The following is a 27,557-nucleotide window of genomic DNA, read 5'->3' as shown; positions in this document are numbered from 1 at the left end:
AGATTGGCTTTGAGTCACAAGTCAGTAAACAATGAAAAGAAGGGGCCTCCCTGGTGGTGCAAGGGGTTAAGACACAACCTATGAAGCTATCTGCAGCCACTGCAGCGCAAGTTTGATCCCCCGACAGGGAGCTATCCACATGGTGCAGCAGACCTCTCCTGTCTCACCCGCTGCTCTCCTCAGCAGTGTATTTCAGTCGATCCGCCTGTTCTGCTCCCCACTCTGTCTCTGGTGAATCCTCTCACCCCCACACCTCTGGCCTACCCCAGCTCTTGTATGCATAAATAAATAACTCTTTAATAATAATAAAAAAAGACATCTCAGCTATAAACACAGATTGTTTATGAAAAAAGAAAAAAGATTGAAAGGGTAGAATCGAGAGCCACAGGGGAGTTCTAAGTCCAGGAGAATTACTGCTTGAAGGATGTGCTGTATACAAAGAGCCAATGATGTGAATCCAATGAATGCAAGAACTGCTACTTGGCTAGTGACGCTATGTGACTTCCTTCTCTTTTTGAACACTGGTTTCTCTTATCCTCATCATGTCCCACCATTATATTCTGGGTATGTTGAATGCAGGCACCTTTCTTATTGAGTTCATGGTCTTCCAATGGAGAAGAAATACAAAGTATACTCTAGGATTGGATCTAAAGGAGCATACCTGTATTTAATTTAGATGATGAGTGAATACTGTAATGAGTTAAAATCTTGAAATGATTTAAGAATTAAATAATTTCTAACCAAAGGTGGCTAGAACACATGGTACGGAAGTATTTTGCAACCCTGTCATTGAGACCCTTTCCCTGAATCTGGGCTCTGCTATTGTTTAAATCACAGAAATAAAGCCTTGTCAATGTTAGAACTTTCTAGGCCATAGGAACTTCATAGATGTCAAACTCAGTCTATCCTAAGATGGTTGCTCTTGGAACCATTACGGTTCCAAGATATTGTGGAACATTATGGAACACAGAGACCAAGCCACTCCCTGAAGAAATCCACATGGTGATGAACCAAAAATAAGCATCAATTTTCCATTCCAGCTATTTCACTGGCCCATGTAGATTCCAGCCTGTTAAGTCACCCAGTGGACACTATGCAAATCAGCAATGAGCTATCCTCATTTTGCCTTCCCCAAATTACATTTTTGAGCAAATTAATTGTTTGCTATTGTTTTAAGCCACTAAGTTTGGGAGTGATTTGTTCTGCATTAATAGATATTTGGAAGAGAATTTTAACAGTTGCCTTTCTGGATTTGAAAATTTAAAAAATATTTAAGTAGGATCTCTCTATTTTTGTTTTAGTGGGTAACACTAACTATTTGGCAGAGCAGTCAAAAGTAGAGCAAACATAATTACCTGAGGGAGCATAAGAAATACCTACGAAAGCACCTCATATTTTAATACTAAACAAACAGAACCAACTCAAAATCTGGGTTAATATTAATTATGAATATGAAAAACAAATAACATTAATAAGCTTTCATTTCAAGCAAAGATAGAAAAAATACAAAAAATGAAAATGTGATTTTTTTCAAGAAAAGTCTCAATTTGCAAATTCATGAATTACTCATCATTCCTTCCCTACATAAAATCAATTTTGTGTGGCACATAAATATACAGATATATTCTCATGATGCTGATTTGCATGCAACATTTAATGTATAGGTACATGTGCATATGTGTGAGTATGTTAAAATTAACTACGATTCTTTCGAAAGACAAGTACCAATTTTTCTGATCTGCTTTACATAATATTTGATCACAGAAAGGAAAAGTTGTCATGGGAGGAACAGGTGCCCATATCAGAGTCCCAAACATTAATGCTACATGGGTGTTTTGCTCAAAAAAAAAAAAAATATATATATATATATAAATGCAGCCTATCCTTAGAGTGTGGAAGATCTCAGTCTTTGATTTTGCTAGAAAAAAAATGGATGATTTAGTGGTCTATTGAAAATGAATTTCCATTCAAACTAAGACCATAGTGAGTTACCATCTTACACTTGTGAGAACGGCCCATACCGAAAAGACCAGAAATAAGTGCTAACGAGAATGTGGAGAAAGGGAATTCTTCTACACTGCTCGTGGGAATGAAAACTGGTCCAGCTCCTATGGAGAGCAGTATGGAGGTGCCTCAAAACATTAAAAATGGATCTGCCATTAGACCCATTAATTCCTCTCCCAGGCATCTACCCCAAAAAAGTCAAATACACTAATTCAAAAGGAAACCTTCACTCCCATATTTATTGCAGTGCTATTTACTATCGCTAACCTATGGAAACATCCTAAGTTACCCCCAAACAGATGAGTGGATCAAGAAGATGTGGCACATATGTACGATGGAATATTATTCAGTGATCAAAAGGACAAACTCATGCCATTTGCAGCAACAAGGATGGAGCTGGAAGAGATTACACTAAATATCCTGGTGGTGATATTGCGTTATGGTTTTGCAGATGTTATCATTAAATCTTACACTGGGTACACAGGAATTCTCCTTTTTTCATCATATAACTGCATACAAATACGATTAATCCAAATAAAAAGTTTAGCTTTTTAAAAAAAATACATCTTCTAGGGGCCTCCCTGGTGGCACAAGGGGTTACGCACCACACTATGAAGCAATCCGCACCCTCTGCAGCACAAATTTGATCCCTGGCCAGCCAGGGAGCAGCCCACATAGTGCAGCAGACCTCTCCTGACTCACCCACTGCTCCCCTCAGCAGTATATTTCAGTGGATCTGCCTGTTCTGTTCCCCACTCTGTCTCTGGTGAATCCTCTCACCCCCCTTATCTCTGGCCTGTACCCCAGCTCTTGTATGCATAAATAAATAAATCTTAAAAAATACAACTTCTTTCATGTATCCATGATTGAAAAACTAAATGTGGTTTTTAAAAGCATTAACAAAAGTTTTCAAGAAGGGGAGGGATTGGCCTAAATTGGTGGTTTTCAGCTTATGGCCCACACTGGAGTATGAATATCACTGGAAATTTGTTCAAAATGTATATTCTCAAGTCCCAATTCAGACCCAAGCAATCAAAACTCTTGAGTGTTAGGTGAAATAATCTCTGCTTCAAAAAAACTCTCCAGGGGAGTGTGACACATGCCGATCTTTGAGAAACACTGAGCTACAATTTTGCTTTGTGATCACTATTCAACATATGGGGAACACAGCTTTGCAAGTCAAAGTCCACAAACCAGCAATTCAACACCACTGGGAAGCTTATGCAAGAAGTAGACTCTGCACCCCTGACTTACTCAAATCTGCATTTTTTTCTTTTACACGATCCCCAGGTATTTTCAAAGGCACATGAAAAGTTCAAGAAGCAGGATCTTAGGGTATTTGCTCAACAACTAGCACATGCATTTTAGTAAAATGCAGTTCTGCTTCTTGTCAGAGTGAAAACATTGGAGCAGACACCCCAGCTGGAGAGGGGATATTAAACAAGTTGCCCTAGATCACACATCTCATGATTAGCCCAGCTAGGATTTGAGCTTTCATGGGACAGAAAAGGACAGTGGGAAGATCCTTCCAGTCTGGATCCCTCCAGACTCTGTGTTGGTAAGTGCTGTGCTAAATTGTCCAGTTTCTCTTCATCTGTCAGGCAGCTCCTGTGGACCAGTTCTGGTTTCCAACCATTTGCCACAGGGAATGTCAGGAACTGCACACACACACGTGCCAGGATCTGGACAGATGTCATTATTCACTCAGGTGGCTCTGATCGCATTACTGTCTGAGCACTAAGCTCCTAACAAGAACTCAGACCACCCAGGGTTCTTGGGATTCCAGAAAAACAGTGTCTGCCTGTCCTCCCCTTGTACATTCCCCTCATCGATCCTTCCTTGTGCATCAGGGCACAGACTCCAGGTCGCCAGAGTGTACATCAGCTGTAAAATAATATTGGTGGGAGCTGGAGTTGAAAGGGAAACCTCTTGATTGTCCCTGACTGGATTTTCTGCATATTTATCTTCTAAACTTCAATTTAGTGGAAGTATGCAGGCAGAACCAAGTGTTATCTGAATGCACAACTGACAGCGTAAAAAATCATTTACCATTTTTATGTCTGGGTTTAACTTCAAGAAAATAGCAAAATTCACAATGAGTGGATGGTTTGGGGATTCAGGAGGAGGGATAGTTGTTTTTAATCCTTTTGCTGAATAAGTAGGGAGGGATGGCTAGAAAATACCTCTAAACTGTTAGAGAAGAGATTAGAATGCTGTGTATTTCGTAGAATACTCAGAGGAGAAATAATAAATGAGGTTATATCTGTAACAGCAAAGGAAATAGCGAATGGAGCCAGGTAGACTTTCATTCATAATAGCTGAAATAGCAGCTACAATTATTGAAAATCATGTTCTACTTTCTCTTAGCCTATGGAGAGATAATGATAAATAACAGGGTGAGCAATATCATAGTAATCAACAAATTAACCCATCTAATAAAAATTGTCAATATCAAAGGTGCCAGGCAAGGTGCTAGGTCCTTTTTTTTTTTTTAAGGGATTTATTTATACAAGAACTGGGGTATAGGCCAGAGGCGTGGGGGGGTGAGAGGACTCACCAGAGACAGTGTGGGGAGCAGAACAGGCCAATAGACTTAAATATACGGCTGAGAGGAGCAGCAGGCAAGACAGGAGAGGTCTGCTGCACAATGTGGGTATTTCCCTGGCCGGCCAGAATTGAACCCGTGCTGCAGAGGCTGTGGACGGCTTCACAGCACTGCACTCAACCTGCTATACCACCATGGAGGCCCAAGGTGCTAGGTTCTTAACAGTGGGTTTCTCTCCTTTAGCTCACACAACATTCCTACCAGATCAACATTATCATTCATGTTCACAGAGCAGCAAACTGAAGGTCAGAAAAATTGGGTAACTTTTCAATAGTCAGAGTAAGTAGGTGAGTCAGAGAGAATTCAAAGGAAAGGCCATCTTCCCAAAACTCCTTTCTTTTGATGACAAAGATAGAAAGAACATCGAAAGAAAGTGAAAGGAGCCTGCTGAGAAAGGAATAGGTTTTTTATTTATTTTTATTTATTTATTTATTTATTCATTCATTCATTCATTTATTTTGGTATAGAAGAACTGGGGTATAGGCCAGAGGTGTGGGAGGTGAGAGGATTCACCAGAGACAGAGTGGGGGACAGAACAGGCGGATCTCCCAAAATACACTGCTGAGGGGAGCAGCGGGCGAGACAGGAGAGGTCTCCTATGCCCTGTGGGTCAGCTCCCTGGTCGGGGATTGAACGTGGGCCGCAGTGGTGATATCACTGACACTTAATCCCTAGGCCTCCGGGGAGGCACCAGGAATGGGTTTTAAATTCAAATCAAGGACTGCCACCCAAACTTCAACACTTTTCCTCCTTTTCTCCCACAGATGGCTCTAAATGTGCTCAGTTTATCTTTGGAAAAGCAAGACTAATTACTACCATCTACGTGAATCGCTAACCATTCACATCCAATTACTGACGCTGCATAATAACCATTACACATGTCCATAAACGTGTCAGATTAATGTTGCTGTACGTTTCATTTTGTCTCAATGTTGAAGTATGCCAGAGAGTCTCTGTCCTCCTAGTCTGTGGCCTCAAGAGTTACTGTGGGGGAAAGTAGAGGAAACTGAGACATTTTTGAATAAACAGAATGGGCAACATGAAGTAGACAAAAAGGTTGACAAATATAAATTACTTCTCACTTCTCCAATACTCATTTTAATGTATAGAGACAATTCCTTTCCCTCTTCTCCTCAGGATATAATAGAAATATAGATAAGGATTTATAAATGTATAATAATGTGTAAATGTATAATAATGTATAACAAATGTGTATGTATAATAATGTATAATTATATATAATGCATAAAAATGTATAATAGTGTAAATGCATAATAATGTGTAAATAAATAATTTATAAATGTTTAATAATGTGTGTGTGTCTGAGTTGTATATACACACAGATGCTTCATTATGACAAAGGTTTAAGAAACAATTTCCATGTGAATTAATTAGCTAATATTTATCATGTTCTCAAAGCAACACTGTAACCAAAAACATGGAATCATGGAATAGTTTGGAAAAAGTTTTTTTTTTTTAAATATTTATTTTTATACAAGAATTGGGGTACAGGCCAGAGATGCGGGGGGTGAGAGGATTCACCAGAGACAGAGCAGGGAACAGAACAGGCAGACGGACGGACTGAAGTACATTGTGGAGGGGAGCAGCGGGCGAGATAGGAGAGGTCTGTTCTCCCATGTGGGTTTCTCCCTGGCCAGCCAGGAATCGAACTCGTGATGCAGTGGCTGCAAGATTGCTTCATAGGTTGCATCTTAACCCCTGCACCACCAGGGTGGCCCTATAGTTTGGAAAAAGTTTTTATTGCTGTTCTAGGAAAATGATTTTCTATCTCATGTTATCTTGCTTTCTACACTTGAAAAATGGGTCTAATAATACTTGCCCTTTACATACTTCAGAGAAATGCTGCAAGGATTAATGAAATGTGTGTAAAGAGCTGTAAGCTGGATAAATTAAGAAATCATCACTTTCATTTCCTTGTATTCTTCAAATAAAATTTCCAGTAGCATTAGGACCCTTTCTAGCCTTTGAGAAGAAGGCAGATAGGAGAATGCCGTAATAACGCCATTTATAAAGAGGTCGTTCTTGTGTAAATCAAACGCTAAAATCAAATGTCTAAATCTCAAATAGATCTGAGAAAGTAAATAATTTTTTCTGGAAAAAAAAAGAATGAAGGTATTTGAGAACTGAGAAACAAAAAAAGGGGGTGATCTTCAAATCTTGCAGGCTGACACTTCCATATGACTTCCTAACTGTCAGATGAGAAAACTGTCATTAGATCCATGATTCCAAAGACTAAATAAATGGACAATTAGCATTTAATTCTCTGGAATTAATCAAAATTAGCTGAGATACTCATCCAGCCTTTCCCCCACATCTGTTGCTTGGCTGCATAGGAGTAAAATGTCCATTGATTTAATATTTCATTTTCACTTCCAGATGTTTTGGCATTACCTAAAGTATATACTTGTTTAAAAATGCTCTCAGATTAATGCAAGAAAGTTCTACCATTTTCTGCTTTCTAGAATTTATACTTGAAAGAAGTAACTTTATTGTTTTAAAATATGAAAATGGATCTGAAATTCACATCTACCTTGATGTAGTATTTTCACAATGGGCCTTATACATTTTTGAGCTAGTATCTCTTTGAGAAATTCAAGACCGATTTCTTGGGAGGAGAAAGAGATAGAAAGGAGAGATTCTAAATCCAGAACAGGTCAGAACAAATCTGGATATTTATAAGGAGTCCATGTGCTATCGTCTAGTATATATATTTTTGGTTTAGAAAGACCAATGTGGTAGACATTTTACTTTCACAAGCAACATCCCGGTGACCTTGATGAAATCACCTAACTTTTACATGTCTCAATTTTTAAAAATGGGGACAATGTCACCTGTTATTTCATAGTCTCATATTAATATCACATGCAAGAAAATTGTGCTAAAAAAGGTTTAGTCATTTGTGCAAGTTACTTATGTTTTCAAGAGGTGTTTCAGGACAAGATTATCCAGACACCTTTAAATATAGAACCAACCCTTTGAGGCACCACAGTCAACTCCACTGTTGCATTTATGTGCTTTGGAGAAGACAATCGCAGAAAGATGAGATGATGAACACTTTGTAGAGGCCAGGCCAGCAGGCATCTGTCTTGTTCCCTTGTTCATGCATATTCTCAATTCGATCTCTTGTAATTGGCTAACACTCTTCAAGGTGTTTACCAAGATGATTTGTGTGTATGACACTATTCAAACAGCTCCTAGGTGAAATAACTACTCCACAATATCGATGGCAATAGGGGCCTCCCTGGTGGCTTAGGGGTTAAGTCTCTCAGTACTATCACCACTGCAACACAAGTTTAATCCCTGGCCAGGGAGCTAACCCACAGCAGAACTCTCCTGTCTCACCCGCTGCTCCCCTCAGCAGTGTATTTCAGTAGACCTGCCTGCTCTGCAACCCCCCACCCCAATCTGTCTGGTGAATCCTCTCACCCCCACAATCTGTCTACACCCCAGTTTTTCTCTGCAAAAATTAAAAAAAAAGCATATTCACACACGAAAAAATTGATGGTAATATACAAGAGGACGAACAGATGTTATTATTGTCACCATTGTACGGCTTGTATTACCAGCATCGATCTGGTGTATATCTGTTCTTGCAAAGTGAATATTAGCAAAGCACATTCTAATTAGGAATTCATGGAAAGCCTTAGGGTTGCAGAATGACTTGGCACTATCTCGCTGAATCATCTTGAGGGAACAACATAAGCTTTCTGATCTTTGGGTATATCACCTAAAATGCAGGATAATGACCTATTTCCATGTAGTTATATTGAGGTTTCAATGTAGTAGGGAATAAAGAATCCATTTACTAAGTATATAATTAAAATGTAAGGATTTCCTATTACTAGCAGAAATGAGTCTGGAGGCCAATGTTATCTTTATCTGGCAAAGGCCTCAATTTTGTGACTAAATCTTTCAAAATAGCATTCACCTTGCTAGGTTTACTGAGATTTAGGGTTTTGTCCTCAGCTTTGCAGGAACAGAAACTTTAGTCTGTCAGCATATTCCTGAACTGTGCTTCAGCACAGAAAAGCTTTAGCCAAGCTCTCAGAAGACACTTGCTTAACATGACAGCTAATGTGTTAATTTATGGTGACAAATCAAATGTCTGACAAAGACCCCACAGTGTGGGACTGGCTAAGGATGAGGTTCTGGTGTCAGACAAGTGTAGGTTCCAAGCCTGGTTCTACCAAATGCTAGTTGTGAAGGCTTTTAAGCCAAGAGACAAAATAATTACCATATTTCCTTACTTGTACAAGTGGAGGCCGTTTCCTAACCACATAGGAAAGTTTGGTGAAGTCTATGGGTGATCCTACTCAAAATGCTTGTGTCAAGCACGGAAGAAAGTAGCCTGAGTAAATGATACACTGATTGTCTTATTATTATTATTGTTTGTGTCAGCATATTATATTAGAGCCTCTTTTAAAATTAAATAATCAGGGCCTCCCTGGTGGTGCAAGGGATTAAGTCTCAGCACTGTGAAACTATCCGCAGCCACTACAGCACAAGTTTGATCCCCGGCCAGGGAGCTATGCACAGGGTGCAGCAGACCTCTCCTGCTTTGCCCGCTGCTCCCCTCAGCAGTGTATTTCAGAGGATCTGCCTGTTCTGCTCCCCACTCTGTCTCTGGTGAATCTCTCTCACCCCCACCTCTGGTATGCATGAATACATAAATCTTAAAAAAATAAATTAAATAATCACAAAAAGGTGGTGTGAAAAACATGGGGTGAGAACAATGGGAATTAGGTGTGTAATTTAAATCTTGGCCTTACGCTCTGATAAAACGCCTATTTCCAGAAGTGGAGCCCTGGTAAACCAGCACTTCAGGTGAGGTCCTTCGGCTAAGGGCATCTCTCTCTCTGCAGAATCTGGATGCACGCCCGACCTCTATCTCTGAGACTCTCAATTCCCTATTTCCAGATCATACAACTCTTCAAAAGAGTAATACCAGGAATTAAGCAGTAGACAAGTTTTGATCTGGCCTAACACAATTTTGTCTCAAGAAGACCACCTTATCTGATGAGATGCTAGAAAGATAAATGATGATGTCAACCTAGATCCATTGTGGTTACTTTCATTTTTACTCTGTTCTTACAATGGCTGGAATTTGTTGAGTTTTCACTATATACTCTCTACCAATAATCCTACTAAAGACATTATATGCATTAATTCTTGCACTATCCAACCTATGTTTTCCAGGTGATAAGTTATTTAATATGCTATCCAAATCAAGCTAATTAACTCAAATTAATTGAGTAAATAAATATGCTCCTAAGGTGACAGTTCTTAAACAATTTGTTCTGAGGGCCTCCTTACTTGCTTAACAGTTTTTTTAAAACAAACAAACAAAAAAAGCTATTATTCATAAAAACTTTTGCCACTCAGTTACATCTGTACCAGTAAGAAATCACAGCTATTTTTAAAAAACATGATAATACACAAGAACTCATCCCATTAGCCACTGAACAATTTTATCAACACATGTCACATAACCTCTGGAAAACTATCCGCATTTATAAAAGCCTGAGGGATAAAAGGCAAAAAGTGTCTTAATATTATTATAAACACAGTTTGACCTCCTAGAACCCCTAAAAGTGTTTCAAAGACTAACTCTCTCCAGACCACACTTTTGAATATGCTGTCTTAAAGGATAAAAGACTTTCACTGACCCTAATTCTTCCCTGTATGTTTCAATCATTCCATTATTTATTTAAGACTAGACACTATGTTAGGTACATTACATAACAATGTAGAAAAATAGCATTATCTACACCTTGATGTCACTGAAGCTTAGAAGGGATGAATACATTGCCTAACATTGCATAATTTATAGTCAGTTTGCAATCTCCTATCTCTTTCCCAAACCTGTGCTCTTCATTATCAAGCTACGCTGCAATCACCAAAGATCTATCAACCAGAGATTAATGAGAACTTAGTAACAGTCTCATCTCACCCACATATTAAAGGAAACTCTGAAGTCCAGACTTATAATTACAACAGGTTGCAAAACTGAACCTATTGATTTATCATACCTAACTCCTTGCCTTTTAAAAACAGACCAAGGGTTAGATAACGTCAAACTCAAACTTGAAAGCTGACCTCAGAACTGAAGCATTGGGGATAGGAAGTGGGGGGCAAAGACAAAGTGGGCAGGGAGCACAATGGACTGTGGAAGCTTTGGGGGTGGGAATGATACGGGGGGGCACCTGATGGGGGCATCCTATACTTCCAACATACAACCAACAATGTAAACCTACATTCCATCAATAAAAATAATTTTTTTTATATTTACAAAACAGGGCCTCCCTGGTGTTGCAAGGGGTTAAGACACAACCTATGAAGCTATCTGCAGCCACTGCAGCACAAGTTTGGTTCCAGGCCGGCCAGGGAGCTATCCACATAGCGCAACAGACCTCTCCTGACTCGCCCGCTGCTTCCGTTGGGCTGCCTGGTCTGTTCCCTGCTCTGTCACTGGTGAATGCTCTCACTACCCCACACCTCTTGCCTGTACCCCTTGTATGCATAAATAAATAAAAAAAAATTACAAAAACAGATGTCCTATTATTGATGGAGTAAAAACAAAGTAGTGTGTAGTATAAAGAAATATCAGAATATTCACATGAAGGTGACAATGAACTACACTTCATGGCAGAACTATACCAAATAAAATAAACATACCACCTGATGCCATACTATTTATTATGGTTTTCGTCCTGGGTAGACTAGAAGCAACTGGATTCCCAGAGATCTTTTCCTATATGTATAGCACCTAGCACAAGGCTGGTAACATGTGCTAACTAGTAACGGCACACTTGAAATTTTGTACAAAGACTACTATTTTTCCAAGGCTGTTTGCCTTATTTAGCCATCTGCCACACTTCCTGAGTAGCACAGAGAAACAGAAAGCGTTCAGGCTTTGATAGCAAGCTGGGTGGTTTAAAACCTCACATTATTAGATCTGTGACCTTATATAGGTTCTCCAACTTTTGAATCTTGTTTCAAGTGTTTTGTGAAGCAATGCTCACAACATTGTGAGGAGTGACTCAAGCTAGCGTTTGCCCATAGTGACCAGCCTTCTGCCTGCAATTAGGCAGCCTCTGCAAGTCTGCAAGTTTTTGTTTGATCTCCTTGACTGTGACATGTATGTGTATCCTCCAGCACCAATCCATTCACTGGCCATATGACAGAGCTAGTGGAGTTCCCTCTGCTCTTTTCAAATCCAAGCAACTTCCCTAAACAGTGATTCTTTTGTTGGGCAAAGAACAGTGAACTTCTCCTGCCCTTCTATAACCAGAAGATATACCTGGGGCATCATTTATATTTTCCTGTTCATCTGCTACTTATTCCTGAAACACAATGGGAAGGTGTGTCTGGAAATAAAATGTGTCTACAAAGAAGGCTACCATAGCCATGATTGAAATAGGCCAAAATCAGCAGGTTCCTCCTTTAAAAAAATTCCTGAAACATACTAGGAGCATACATGCTATCCCTTCTGCCTGTAACATGCTTGCTTTCTTCACTTGTCACAAGGTAACATTGATGGAGCTCGGCAGGGAAGGGCATTCCAGAAGGCATCCTATACAACTCATTCTTTCCTCAAATGTGTTAGGTGGAGGTTTTCTGTCTCTGTCCATTAGACAACTTGCCTGTAGTACAACCAATCTCTCCTCCAAGAATAGAAGCCCCACCTCCAGGACAGAAACTAGGGGTCTAGCAACCTGTAAGCACAGTGTTCAGTACAGGTGAGTTGAAATGCATTGGACTCACTAATGTTTTGTGCAGTCACTTGACAGCTATTTGGTACATGAAGAGACTTGCTTGTTAGATATTAAATCTCTTTAAGATGGGTTCTATGAGGGACAATAGCAATCACTCAGAAAACAAGGATGCAATAAAGATAGCTAATTCACCACATCCAATTTTCACTAAGGTCTCCTATTATGAGGCCATTTGCAGAATATATAACTGCTTTTTAAAATTTATGTCCAACCAACCCCTTTTGACATACTCCAGATATTTTCAGATTTATTTTAGGTATCAGTTTCTCTGAGAAGTCACCCGACACATCAGTTTCTGTCTTTGATGCTTTTTATATCTTTTCTTAAATAAACAAGTGTGGGTTTCTATGGTATTTTCTGTGGCGTTCGGTCTTTGTTTCTTTGTAACTGCTACATAATTATATTGGAAATGTGAAAAACAGTTCAGCAGGAAATCAAATGCTGGCTCAGTATGAGTATTTTTATATCCAGAGATACTCAAATATGAACCAGCAAAGACATTTGGATACTATGCCTAACACACAATATAATGACAAGCTTTATTTAAAAGCCAGCACACACACACACACCCACAAAAAGAATGAAAGAAAGCTCCAATAAAACATTTTTCCCAAACATGGTGCCTTAGGGTTGTTTGTTGTTTTTGCTACACAAAACAGTTAACTAAAGCTGAGACATAAGGTATTCTAAAAGGTCAGTGTTTCTTAAACATCAAACTCAGAACATGTCACCTGAAAGAAGAGGTAATGAGGCTTTTATCATTATTGTCACTTAAAAACAGATACAGAGAATACAGCTATATTCTATTATAATAAAATACTATATAGCCGATGGTATAATAAGCATAGTATCTCAATATAGTCTATTGCAGTAAATATAAAAATATAGTAATATATAGTCTCCTTATCAACCAAATGAGTTTTAGCTCTCTTATCGAGTTACAGTTTCCCTTTAATGGGTAAATAAATTGTTTATGTTCAAGGAGACAGTTGCAAGGGAGCCTAGACTGAAATCCAAATTTATTGCCTGGAAAGTGGAAGATTTTTCCTACCAAGCTGATGGTGGTGGGTAGAGGAACATTCAAACTTCAATATGAAATTTAGGCTTTAATTTATTTTAAATGTAGCAACTTAAAAAATTCAAAGTCCTCTGGAACAGAGAGTTCACAGATGTAATTTTTTTTAAAAGATTCATTTATTCATGCATACAAGACTTGGGGCATAGGGCAGAGGTGCAGGGGGTGAGAGGATTCACCAGAGACAGAGTGGGGAGCAGAACAGGCAGACTGACTGAAATACACTGCTGAGGGGAGCAGCATGCGAGACAGGAGAGATCAGCTGCACTATGTGGGGCAGCTCCCTGGCCGGGGCTCAAACTCGTGCTGCAGTGGCTGCAGATGGCTTCATAGTGCTGAGACTTAACTAACCCTTGCTCCACCAGGGAAGCCTCACAGATGTGAATTTTTAAATTCATTACTCACTTGCCCTGTTGAGTTACTTCAGTCGGTGAACGCCTATTGCTAACATCCCATCGTGTCTGAACCTCTTCAGTCAAGATGCAGTTGAAGAAATACTATGGACCCTTAAACTTTGGAAGTGATGGGTCATCTTTTCTGAAATCTGTCTTGTTAACATGAACCAGGGCATGTGTCCATAGCAATTAGGCTACTACTAGGAGAGGATAGAGGCTAAAGGTTCAGAGTTTGGGTTGAAGAATCAGACAAAGCTAGGAACAAATCCAAACAGCCACCTCAACTTGGTGAGCTTGAACTTTGCTATCTTTGCTTTATTAACTGAGAGAATTAATGGTATCAACTTACAGAGTTGTTGTGAGAATTAAACATGATAAAGGGCATAGAAAGGGCTAGAATGCTGCCCAGCATACGGTAAACAGCAGTTTTTTAATTGTATCATTATTTTTATCCCTTATTGCCAAGGTTTGCAATCTGCAGCAGTATTTGCTTCTTCTCTTTGCTCATTAGTTTTAACTGGATGCCAATTTCTGTTCATTCAAACCCCGTATCTGATGCAGCTAGTTTTAGTCTGAATTAGGGATGGTAGCAATGGCTCCTGGGTGTGGTCCCTGGGCCAGCAGCATCAGCCTCACTTGGCAACTTGTTAGAAATACAAATTCATAGCCCAGAAATCTGTTTTGACAAGTCTTCCAGGTGATTCTGATGCACCATAAAGTTTTAGAAACACCAGACTGTGGCCATATTTTCGCCTCTCCATTCTTGTCCTGGACTCTACATCCCATCCATAATCTATTCTGTTCCTAAACCTGAATTTGAATATTCTAGGCTCTATGCTTGCCTTCTTTTGATATTTTGATGTATTTGACAGGTGTCTCAGATACAGCCAATAAAGATACATTTCTTTGTTCTCACATCTGAAGGAAACCATTATTTCAATTAACCCTCCAACCATATATTCTGTCTCCTGATTTCCCCACCTTCAGAAGATATTCTAAGCTCTTCTTCCCTTGATCAAGATATTTACTAATTTTGAAACTGCACCTCTAAAAAAATCCTAGTTACTGTTACTTTATGGTCCTGCTGAAAATATATCTTCCACAGAGAATCTTCCTGGGGAATGCTGTCTCTCCCAACCAATGAAATAATAATACCCTGCTCTTTATGACTTATATTTTTATGTTATGCTAGATTTTTAAATAGCATGCCTTAGGGAAAAACCTCTTTACCTTTGACATCTTTGTTCCATTTAGGGTTCAAAGGAGAAGGGGACTATTTTGTTTAAAGTGCTCAACTCCTGGGCCTCCCCGGTGGCGCAGCGGTTGAGCGGTTGAGCGCTGGGTTGCGAAGCTGACCACAGCCTCTGCAGCGCCGGTTTGATTCCCGGCTGCTCCCTGGCCACCGGAGGAGGGTCCCACATGGCGCGCAGACCTCTCCTGCCGCCCGCTGCTCCCCTCAGCAGTGTACTACGGTCCTTCTGCCTGCTCTGCTCCCAGCTCTGGCTCTGGTGAATTCTCTCACCCTCCCGCGCTTCTGACTGTACCCAGTGCTTGTCTATATAAATAAATAAATAAATAAGTAAGTAAATAAATAAATAAATACATCTGAAAAAAAAAAAAAATAACACTTCAATTAACGACAAAGATCACCAGATGATAAGATCAGTTAAGACCACTGAATTCTGTGATGCCTGGGGTTCACAGCAGCCCCAGGCATGGGAAGGACTAAGGATTTTAGCTTCTTTTAGCTTTTTTTAAGATTTATTTTTATTTATTTATGAAAACAAGAACTGGAGAGTAGGCCAGAGGCGTGGGAGGGCCTGGGGAGGGGGAAGTGAGAAGATTCACCAGAGACAGAGTGGGAAACAGAATAGGGCAGACAGAGTGGGGAGCAGAGTGGGGACCAGCAATGGTCAAGACAGGAGAGGTCAACTCTCCTGTGGGTCAGCTCCCTGGCCAGGTATTGAACTCGTGCTGCGATGGCTGGTGATATAGCCTGACAGCACTATATTTTGAACTCCTGAGCCACCAGGGAGGCCAGCATAACCCTTGACCTCGGGTAATATATCAGGTGGATCTTAGCTTTATAAGAGAGAGTGTAGAGTTACCAATACCCTGACAACCATCCCCCCAAAAGAGACAAAAGCAAGTTATCTAGTTTAAAGGTCCACCATCTGGCTGAAGGGCCTCCTGACCTCGCCCTGCAAAGCCAGGTGGGCAGGGGTGGGTGAAGATGGAATCGTGTTTATTTTTAGTTCTCGTTTCTAAGCTTTGGATTAGGGATTCCTATAATCAAAAAAACGTGCTGCATTTTCATTCTCCAGGCTTTGCTGCTTTGTAACCTGCTTTCACTTGTTCAATACAGATCAGATTAAATGATAAACGGCCTTGTTGGGTAATGAAGTGTGGGCTGGCATTATTCAGGGTTTGCCTCAAGGCTCTCAGAAAAGAAGAGAAATAAAGGTTCTTAGATCAGAAGCCTGGCTCCTGGGGAGACAGCAAGGGAGGGGACTGAGGTGCCTCTTTCCCAGAACCTTCCTCCTGGTCTCTGACTTGCAAGATTGGTTATTACTATGGGAATCCCTTCTTGTAAGTTCAGCCAGTGCCCCACAATGTTCAAACAAGGACAAGGTAGTTGTTCCTGCCCTTATGTCTTTGCTTCAGTCACTCAGGAAAAAATTACTTTAAAAAGACAGAAAGCACAGCCTCTCTGCTGCCACAAGGTGTTAAGAGGCAGCATTATGACGCTATCTGCAGCCACTGCAGCATGAGTTCAATCCCTGGCCATAGAGGTGACCCACATGGCACAGCAGACCTCTCCTGTCTCCCGCCACTCCCCTCAGCAGTGTATTTCAGTAGAACCCCCTGTTCTCTGGTGAATCCCACTCTGTCTCTGGAGAATCCTCTTACTCCCCACACCTCTGGTCTGTACCCCAGTTCTTGTATGCATAAATAAATATTTTTTTTTTTAAAAAAGCCAGAAAGTGATTGTGCATGTGTGTCCGTCTGCTTGAGACTTTTTTTTTAATTGAATAACTCTTTTTATTTTGTCATTCTGGAGAATTCCATTTCTTCTATGGAAACTCTGGAAAGAAACCATCATTTTGAAAATGCAGAAGTAACTATAACTTTGACCATGCAGAAATAGTTATGAAGCAAGAAGTGTCATCACCAAAATAAGCTGTCATCATTTGTAAAAATTAGCCAACCATCATTAATTTACCATGCTGGTATTTTACCAAAAACAAAATACCAATAATTTATTTTAAAAACTGAATGTACATACAAAAATAATAGCTACCAGTTATTGTTTACTTTATATTGGTCACTTTGACCATTTGATCTATATTATCTCATTTAGTTCTTACAACTACCTCATATAATAAATAACTTTATTTCCATTTTACTAAGACCAAAAGAAGTTAAACTATTTTTCCAAGCTATTAAATAGGAGTTGGAACTGTCTGCCTGAGACTTGTAACAAAGAGCTGAGATGGATATACAAAAGCAAAGATCCTTTGCACCATTCAGTTAATAGTGTTGTTTGAAGTCAGAACTCATCAGGGTGCTCTCTGGTGATATCAATTTATTATTTCCATTATTCATTCATTAATTTAGCCAATATTTATTGGGACCTCTCAGCACTGTGCTAGGCTCCTAGGAAAAAACAGTCATCATAATAAAGAAACAATGAAATATGCCAGGAGAGCAGGGATTTTATCCATTTCTTCCCTTAGAAATATATTCTTCAAACATCAAACAAACAAATGATAATATGCCTCAACCAGTCAGTCGAAGTCTATGAGTGTGATCTCTGGGAACTTATAATAAAAGACCCGGACCCAGCTCGGAGATCAGGAAATAGTAATGATAATAGTCATAGTAATTGCTAAGGTGCACACAAATCACAAAAGTTGTAGCATGGTGGATATATCAAAATAGATTTAATATGAGTAATACAACTTGCTATTTAAGCTGAAAATCTAAAGAATCCAAAGTTTGCCAGTTGAGGACTTTTAGAAATATTTTGTTTACTCCTTTTCTCCCAAATAAGTAAGGTGTTGGGGCTAAGAATTCTGAAATTGCATGTACTATTCAGAGAAAGGAATTCTGGAGTGAAGGCAAGGATGTGCCTACAGGTAGGCTACAGATTGTAGCCAACATAATGACATTCAGCATCCCTTTCTGAAATAATATACAAAAGAAAAACAAACAAAAAAGAGCGGCCATAATATTTCCAACTCATTCCCTCAAGAGGTGACATTTTTTTCCCATTCCTTGAAACTGCTCTTGGCAATGTGGTTGTTTTGCCCAATAAAATATTAGCAAACTTGATGCAAATAGATACTTGGAAGCGCTTGCTCATTTGTCTTTTGTGGCTCCATGGAACCCCGAAAGTATCCCTGAAGAAGCTGAGGTAGTCTCCTGGAGGACAAGAGACCACATGGAGCAGAGAAAAGCTTTGTCAAACAAGGTTCTCTGGCCTAACCAATCTACCACATACACATGTGAGGCCAGTATAGATCATACAGCCCCAGATAAACCACCAGCTAACTAGAAAGCTGGCCAAAGCAAATTTAGACCCAAAGAACTGTCCAACCACTCCTTGGAAAAACAGGAGAAATAGATGTTTATTATTTTAAGTCACTAAGTTTTGACATGCTTTTATTATTCCGTGAAAGTAGGTCAGTACAAACCAGAGTGTCTGTTTAACTCTTTTGGATCCTTTTCTTCCTAAGCCCAAGTGGCTAGGGAAGAGAAGGGGTAGGGGAATGAATGACAAATAGAATGCTTAGCCATAGGTTTAATGGGAATGTGAGAGGGTGTAATCACCCTCTTGGTCTGGAAGAGGATAAGGAAGGAGGGGGGGAGGTGAGAGAAGAGAGAAAGTTACTGAGTCTTTACTATATGCCAGGCCCTGTTGAATGCACTTTACTTGTATTATCTCACTTAATTTATAATATACTTCAAATATACAAAAACACATATAGGGCCTCCCTTTGATGCAAGGGGTTGAGACACAGCCTGTGAAGCTGTCAGCAACCTCTGCAGTGCCAGTTCAATCCACGTCTGGCCAGGGAGCAACCCACATGGCACAGCAGACCTCTCCTGTCTTGCCTGTTGTTCTCCTCAGCAATGTGCTTCCGTTGATCAGCCTGTTCTGCTCCCCACTCTGTTTCTGGTGAATCCTCTCACTCCCTACACCTCTGGCCAGTACCCTGCTCTTGTATGCATAAATGAATGAATCTTTAAAACAAACAAACAAACAAACAAAACACATATATTTGAAATATCAGGACTTTAGTCCTGATTGCACCATTGCCAATGGTGAGATATTATGTATTTTGAACAGCATCTTGATGCCTTCTGGGGAGCATCTCAGACTCTCCAAGAACGTGCCTGGTTAATTGTGAGGGCCTTTCCTTGGCCATTGTCTGAACCAAGGACAAGAGGAAGGTCACAGAACACACACGTTGGCTGAGCAATGAAGAAACATAACACCTAACAGGAACAAACAGCACACTGATATCAATTTGTTGTTGTGGAGAGAACAGATAACAGACAATATAAATGAAATGAATAATTTTAAATCAAGACCAAAGTCCAGGGTCAAGGATGTATCAACAAGAAAACACATGCAACTTATTCATCAATTTCTGAAGGTTACAGATAGATTTTTGACTTAAGAGTTAGAGTTCTGTGGTACTTAATTTTCACTGCACCCAAGATTTTAAGGAACAATGATGATTCCCATTTCACAGATGAGAAAAATGAGAGCAAGGGATAGGAAATAATTTGCCCAAGGTTAGGTAGCCAAGAAGAGGTCAACTCCATTCAATTCCAGAATCCAAGATTTCTCCAAACAATGAACTGCCCATAAAGATATATTTTTCCTAAATACCCTGGGTTGGATCAAGCAATTATTCTGGCAACCGGGCGCTATGCCAGGAAGAAGCATTCCTTAAGTGCTATCAAACGAGTGCTTTCCCTAGGAGATTTAACTATCATTAGTGAAAAGCTTCATTTGCAATATTGTGTGCAGCCCACTGTAGTGGGCCAGAGCAATGCATTACCACTAACTCAAAGAGATTAATTTAATGGGCAATTATATGCTTTCCTGCTCTAAAATACTTTCAGGTAACCAATCGTAGTGTGCTTTCTATAAATGCTCAGCGCCTGCTCCCAGGTACACAGTGTCAGCGGGTTTCCCCACTTTCCACCCCACATCACCCATCTCTCTGGGAAGGACACTAAAATTGGCACTCAGCCCCAGCACACTCTATTTTAAGCAAATCGATTCCCTCCCTGTCCCCAATAGTTTTTCTCTCTCTTGCAGCTATTCTTGTTATGTTGCTTACCACACTTCTCAACCTAAAGGGATCCTGGGCATCATCTGAGAATCCTGAGCTCAAAACATAGCTGCCTGGCCTGTCAACTCACCACAAGAGGAACACAAAAATAAAAATACAAAACAAACAGACAAAATCACACCTCACTTTTCTTCATCTTCCTTTATAACATGGTGGCATTGTAGTGTACAATGGATTGGACAGTGGAGAATGGCTGGGAAGAAATTGTAAGAAATATTTTCCTGAGCAGAAATTTGAAATTTCCAGAAAAACTAGAAAGTTGAACTATTAGGTCTTGGGAGAAGAACAGAATTCTGTTAAGTAATCCCCTAGGTGATTCACATCAAATGGGTCACTTACTTTCTCTTTGTTATCATAGAAAAACATTTCCTTAAAATATACTATCTGGTGCTTCTATTTCCTGGTTCCTCAGCTTCCCGATCACTAAAATGGGAACAGAATTCCAGGCTGAGCAGTTCCAAAGGCCTGCTTTGTCCATGAGGCAATATTCCTATCCAAAGTTATAAATATTGGGCTTCCCTGGTGGCACGAGGGCTTAAACATCAGCACTATAAAGCTATCCCTAGTCACTGCAGCACGAGTTCCATCCCCAGCCAGGGAGGTGACCCACATGGCACAGCAGACCTCTCCTGTCTCGCCCTGCTGCTCCTCTCAGCAGTGTATTTTAGTAGATCTGCCTTTTCTGTTCCCCACTCTGTCTCTGGTGAATTCACTCACCACCCCCCCCACCCACATACACACCTCTGGCCTGTGCCCGAGTTCTTGTATGCGTAACTAAATAAATCTTTAAAAAAAATCAAAGTTATAAACATTAAAGCAGGAGCACCTGATCTTCTCTGCTCCCCTGCACACCTATTGCTGAGCCCGACTACCACTTTGCACAGAGCTACTTCACCCATTTGCTTCAGAAAATGATGTGGCAGTGTCAGAAACTCCCTTAAAGAGGAGAATGAAGATGAAGATATGAGAGGTTCTTCTGGGGAAGGCATTTAAAAACATGTCATCTGCAATTCAAGGACCTTGGTACTAACCTTGCCACCCCATCCTCCCAACTTTGCTGTCTATAAAATCTTGGGCAAGTTGGTCAGCCTGTGCCTCAGTTTTCTTGTCAGAAAAGTGCATATACTACAAGCACCTACTTTCAAAGAGTGTTGCAAGAATTAAATGCATGGTAGGGTTAATAGGACATTTTTTCAGTATTCATTGTAATTAGCTAAATTTACCTTAAATCTTCACCACCATGGTAATCAACTGCATGCACTATAGTTTGAGGGGGTTAGGGAGAGAAGAGGGCAACCAACAGAGGTACTTAACAGAGATGCACTACACCAGCCACCAACCTAATCTCTTGTTAGCACAGGGACATATAACTGCTAGTTTGTGTAATGAGATGGGCTCAGGGGTTGTGATGGCAAGTTAGATCCATCACCACTGAAATACCTGGATAAATCACACAGAGGAGCATCTCAGCCTTGGTTAAGTGAGTCTGACACAAGAGGATAAAGGACGACATCTCCATTCTCATTAAGAGATAACAGATGGACTTTCCTAAAATCCATTTTTAGCTTAATTTCATTTGTTTAAATCTCTTGTCTGATGAGATAAGGTCCTGAGAATAATTCTAAATTGTTCTCCCTGGAATGAATATTTCTTTATCTTTATTAGAACCTCCCCCTATGGAGTTCTGTTGTCCTGGGTAGTTTTAATTATTCATCTCATCCAAATACAATAAATCTCCCTTTAATATTTTCTGCCTGAGACAGGGTCTGTGGTGTTAGAAGGTAAACGTTACGTGACGGGCTACATAATAAAACCAACTCAAAACAAATTTCTAAGTATTGTCATTGTAATTCCAAATTATCTTAAGTTTTCTATGATCTTATTTCTATTTCCTTTCATGATTTAGAAAATGATGGCTTAATTGTACAAAGTTTCTAGAATTATGCCACCTCAGCTTATATTTTACAGCTGAAAATTTGCTTCCTTTCATACTTTCATTCTTGCTGGTTCTAAGAAAATTATGTGAAAGTTTTTTTTAAATCAGATTTATATCTAAGTTTACAGTTTCACATCTCCTGAGATTTTAACCTCTTGATGTAAGCTTGCTTCATGGCCAGAATCTATAAATGTTGTTCATTTAGTTTCAAACTGAGTTAAAACACTTTTAAAACAGAATTAAAATAACTTCGTTTCAACGGGATAATATAAGATTGGATTATATATTTTAAATTCTGTAAGAGTCATGGACAAGCTGAAGGTCACCAGATGGCAGAATCATTTTGTGTTAATTCTCTTATATGGAGCTAACTATATACCTATACCTGGGATGTATTTTGAGTGATTTTTCTGATACCATAAAGAAAATTTTATTTGATCTACATTTTTATATTGTTTGCAATTTAATTATACTATATTTATAATATAATAACAATAAAAATTTCCCTACCACTTTACAAAAACTCTTCATTATTTTTCCATAGACTCAATGTTTCATATTTGTTATGAAACAATTTTACTATAATCACATTTTCACGGAATGAGATCACTGTAGCATTTTTTCCCACACCTTCAACGTGCATTTCCTTATAATTCCCAACCCTCATCATCTTCCTCACTCTGTGTCTGCCTCAGCAGATTACAGCTCACCTTCTCCTGTGTGGTGCTTCGAGAAGACACAGAAGGAAAAACTCCTTGAGCACCATGTTTTTTTGCCAGTTTTGCTCAGTGCTCTATCCCCAGTCAGGAGAAGAATGCTCGGCAAGTAGTAATAAATCAATAATTACTGAATGAGCGTGCAAATAAATGCCTTCTCTCACTATCTTCTGTGCCAGTGTCTCTCCAGAACTATCAACTCACGATCTTGGAGCATTTGCTTCCCTGCTCATGCATGATTCCTTGCAAGTGGAACTTCTTTTTGTAGATTGACCCTGAAATGTGTCTTACCCACCTGCTCCTGTACTTGCTTTCTCTTACCTCATAAAATGGGCTGCATGGACCCTTACACTTTAGTACCTCTCTGATGAATATTTAAGAGATGGCATCTGTCTCATGACAACTAAGAGTCATGTTCTCATCAATTTATGAGAAAATTAGTTTAAAAATAATTACTCTCTGCATCCTGAGAACACTGTGCTCTTTTGGAGTTTTGATATAGCCTTAAACCAATCTAAATAGATCTATGTTTTTCTCAGAGGCTTAAGGTGATAATGCAACTTCCACACTGTAATGATAAAAAATTCATATCTGTATTTCTCTAGATTGTGTTAACATTTCTAATAAACCAGAGCTGCCAAATGGTATACTTTGTTTTTTTTTCTCTATTTTTTAAATTTTTTTATATCAGTCTCCATTTTTAAACAATGTTTGTTTTATACCTTAATGTTACAGGGAAACCTCTGCCAGAAAAACACACTAGGGAAGAAAAGGCTACTCCAAAGCCAAGAAAAACATCAGTTTGCTCTTCAGAATCCTTCATTTGGTAGGGTTGAAACCACATATTAACTTGACTTCATGTTCTTTGTCTGCACTCATGGTTGCTATAAGAAACAGACCTTCTTTCAGCTCTTGAATCTTTACTCTTCTCATATATTTAAAAAAAAAATAAAGTTCCAAAGAGGCCATTTTCTCATCTCAGAACAAGGGGAAATCACAACCTTCCTGAAGGCCTGGGTTACTGTTTCATATTAAAACAAATCAGTCATGTATATAGGAGATGTTTCTCCATTTTTGCATTAGCTGTGAAAACATACAGCTGATTTTTGAGAGAGCAGAGTGGATTTGAGGCCCCATGTTCCACAATTAACATCTACACATTCTATTGTCTGTATGTCCACGAATCTTTCTTCATGTTGACTTTTATTTCCTTATTAGGATTCTCTTTACTCTGATTACCTTGAGAGTTTATTGTCCCATTTGAATTTGAATAACTATGAAGGACTCATCAGGTCCTTCATGGAAAGACATTCAGATAATAGTAAAATGTAAGATTCTTGAAAAGAAAATGCATGTCATGCACATTTTGCATGTTTTTTTTACAATAAGATATTGGTGGGGCAGAGTGCAAGTTCTCAAAGATGGTGTACACTCAATTTCACCATATAGTTATGTTTTAGAGACCCAAAAGTACTGCCATTAAGCATAACTGAAGAAACTACACTCATTAAAAATTGGCCAAAAAACTAACTAACATGTTATTCTAACAGCCCTGGAATCTCCCCTAGAAAAAAAGTTTGCATATTTACATGTTATTTTTGAAAAATGTTGTATTGAAGCACACTTTCAGACAGTCTATGATTGTTATATGAAATACATTAAACAAACCAAAAAGTCATATATAATCTCATCTCCCCCAAATCATAGGTATTAATAGTATGACATTTCCTTCTATAGTTCCTGCACATATATGTATGTGCACAGTTTAAATATGTGAGCAATAGTTTCTACGCTGGATATACTCTATATATTAATGTCCACTTTCTTAAATTATAGTGGATCATTCTCAGATTGTATTTTTTCACCTCTGCTTTTGTACTAAATCTCTCCCCATATTATAAGAGGCAAAACATTGTTTTTAATGGCTGGATAATACATATAATCCATGAGAATAAGCGGACATAAGAATATTTCCTTCCTGCATAGAATGTAAACTTTTGGTAATCTACCACTGTGTTAAATTATTTCATGTTGAGATAATTCATTCACAGTCTCCTTGGGAACAATAAAATCAGTTTTATTTCTAAAATATCTCATGGAAGTAGGGATCACTTATCATGGGCTCGCTAGGCATAAATTGAACCCAGCCAAACAACGAAGAAATGAATAAACCCAGGCACTTACTAATTTCGGTGGCAATGATTGTTATGTTGTGCCATACACTTAATTCTCTGTCAAGTGGTGTTGCCAACGTGATCTTCCCATCATCTGCATTAATGTTGAACTGTCGCTCCAGGTCAGTGTGCCGGTCAATGGAAAACCTACAAAACAGATATATCTGTGATCTACTTCAATGTTTCTATGATCTATGCATTCCACAGCAGACCTTTAGTAGCCCTCAGAGAGCCATAGTTGTGAAGTCAAATGAATTGGGAAACTCTATGGCATCATAATTTGTAAAACAAAGTGACTGAATGAGGCACAAGAAACCTAGTAATTATTGTCCAAGGAGTAATTAGCTGTGTACGCAACATGGAGGTCATAAGCTGCCATCAGTTTCAATAGGTAGCATCTTCAAAAATGGATGCTGATGAAGAGTTAATTGGACAATCCATCACATTTATTGGACAGCTTATGATAATTAGCAGTTGCCACAAAATATCATATAAAACAATGAACTCAAGCTCAAAGCAGAATGGTGCCAGCCAGCATGCTACTTTTGACAGTTCAAAGGAAATGTGTGGTGGTGTTACTACATCTGACTAGACAGTATGTTTGTGGTGTAGATGTTGTTTTGTTTTGTTGTCGTTTAAAATAAAGTGTATATATATATGTATATATATATATATACACACACACACACACACACACACACATTTTCTTATTAGTCTCTGTCCATAGAAATAAGATGGTTGCTTATTCTCTAGTAATCATTTTGTTTAAGTTGAAACAGATGTTTTAGAAGATTTGCAACACTAGATTCTATGAAATTAAGAATTTTAAACATACAGGTCCATAGTTTCTCCTGAAAGAGAAAACTCTTTCCTATAAAATGTGAAGATATTTTGCATCTAGAGCCAACTGTTTCTCAGGGACACTAAGATCAAGATAATACTGGAATTTTTCCCACAAGTTATTAATAGTCTTTCTATAAACCAAAATCTGTGCTTTGGCTATGGAATATTAAACCTGATAAAGTACACATCTTAAGGATCACATGATATAATTAGAAAATGTGGTCTATAAATAAGCAGTGAAATAAACTAAAACAGGATAGAACAGAGGCTGAAGAGAGGGTGTCATGGACTGAGTGTCTAAATCAACTCCCCTCTCCCCATTAATATGTAAAATTCTGATTTTAAAAAAAGATTTATTTATTTATGCATATAAGAAATGGGATACAGGCCAGAGGTGCGGTGAGGGGGGGGCATTGAGAGGATTCATCATAGCATAGACAGAGTGGGGAGCAGAACAGGTGGACTGACTGAAATACATTGCTGAGAGGAGCAGTGGGAGAGACGGGAGAGGTCTGCTGTGCCATGTGGGTATCTCCCTGGCCTGTCTGGGATAGAACTCATGCTGCAGAGGCTGCAGATAGCTTCACAGTGTGGTGCTTAACCCCTTGTGCTACCAGGGAGGTCCAAATTCTAATTCTTAATGGTTAGTATTTGAAGGTGAAATTTTGGGGAGGCAATTAAGGTTAGATTAGGTGTTGAGGGTGGGGCCCTCATGATGGTATTAATGACTTATTTCAAAAAGGGAGAGACTTGAGTTATTTCTCTCTCTCTTTCCCTCTCCTTGTCTCACTTCCTCCTTCTTTCTAGCCCCTCCTTCACTCCCACCCCAGTGGGGTGCAGTGAGAAGACAAGGCTTTGCAAGCTAGGATGCTTGTTCCCACCACATACTGATCTGCTGGAGCCAGGCTTTAGAACTGTGAGACATACATTTTTTCTATTTAAGCCACCCAGTCTATGCATGACAGCCCAAATTAAAACAAAGGTCATGTACATTCCCGTTCTAGGAATGAGTACTTAAGAAAGTCTTCAAGGTTAAGGTGACTTCCTATAAAGTGCTTCTGAAATCTCTCTATTCACTGATACTCATTAACCCTAAGTATAAAACATTCCATGGCTATTTAGTGGTGAGAATGTCTTCTTTTTTTTCCTACATGTCCTGTGTTCATTTATTATGCAGTCAAGAATAAGACTATGTTATTACATGGAAATGAGAAAAATGTAAATTTCCCATAATCCCCCACCTGTAGTTTTGCATTGTTGACATTGTGCTTTAGTAGATTTTATTGCAAACTGTATATATTTAGGTATATTCTGTCTAGCTACTTATTTATATGTATTTTATTTGTTGGTATATATATCTACCTCTGAAGATAGATAGATAAAGATGCACAATTAGAGATATAAATAATTCCTTCTTCCTTTTAGTTATTTCTTTGTCATCAGAAGTGGTATTTATGTCCTCTATACCAGATGCAAATACCATAGGAAAAAAAGCCATTTCTGTCAAATCTCCCCCACCAAAGGCAAGCATCATTAAACAGTTTGGAATACTATTAAAATGTGTTTAATTTTATTGACTTTTTTTTCATTGTTAAATTCCTTGAACAAATCATGCAATATGAAATAATAGATCCTGAGTTAG

General features: G+C 39.0%; 1 protein-coding gene across 4 annotated transcripts in view; it reads right to left on the bottom strand.

Moving 5' to 3' along the window:
- The window catches only part of CDH8 (cadherin 8), a 376,083-nt gene that overhangs the window by 103,469 nt on the left and 245,057 nt on the right, over window positions 1–27,557 (bottom strand). For all 4 annotated transcript variants that reach the window (XM_054697070.1, XM_054697071.1, XM_054697072.1 and 1 more), the window contains one exon: window positions 25,083–25,219. In XM_054697070.1, coding sequence (XP_054553045.1) covers window positions 25,083–25,219 — 137 coding nt within the window. The remainder of the gene's footprint in view (window positions 1–25,082; window positions 25,220–27,557) is intronic.

The sequence above is a fragment of the Talpa occidentalis genome, unplaced genomic scaffold (genome assembly GCF_014898055.3).
Source record: "Talpa occidentalis isolate TD23 unplaced genomic scaffold, MPIMG_talOcc4v2.1 talOcc4.17, whole genome shotgun sequence".
NCBI classification, from domain to species: domain Eukaryota; kingdom Metazoa; phylum Chordata; class Mammalia; order Eulipotyphla; family Talpidae; genus Talpa; species Talpa occidentalis.
This window is presented reverse-complemented; position numbering and strand designations above follow the sequence as displayed.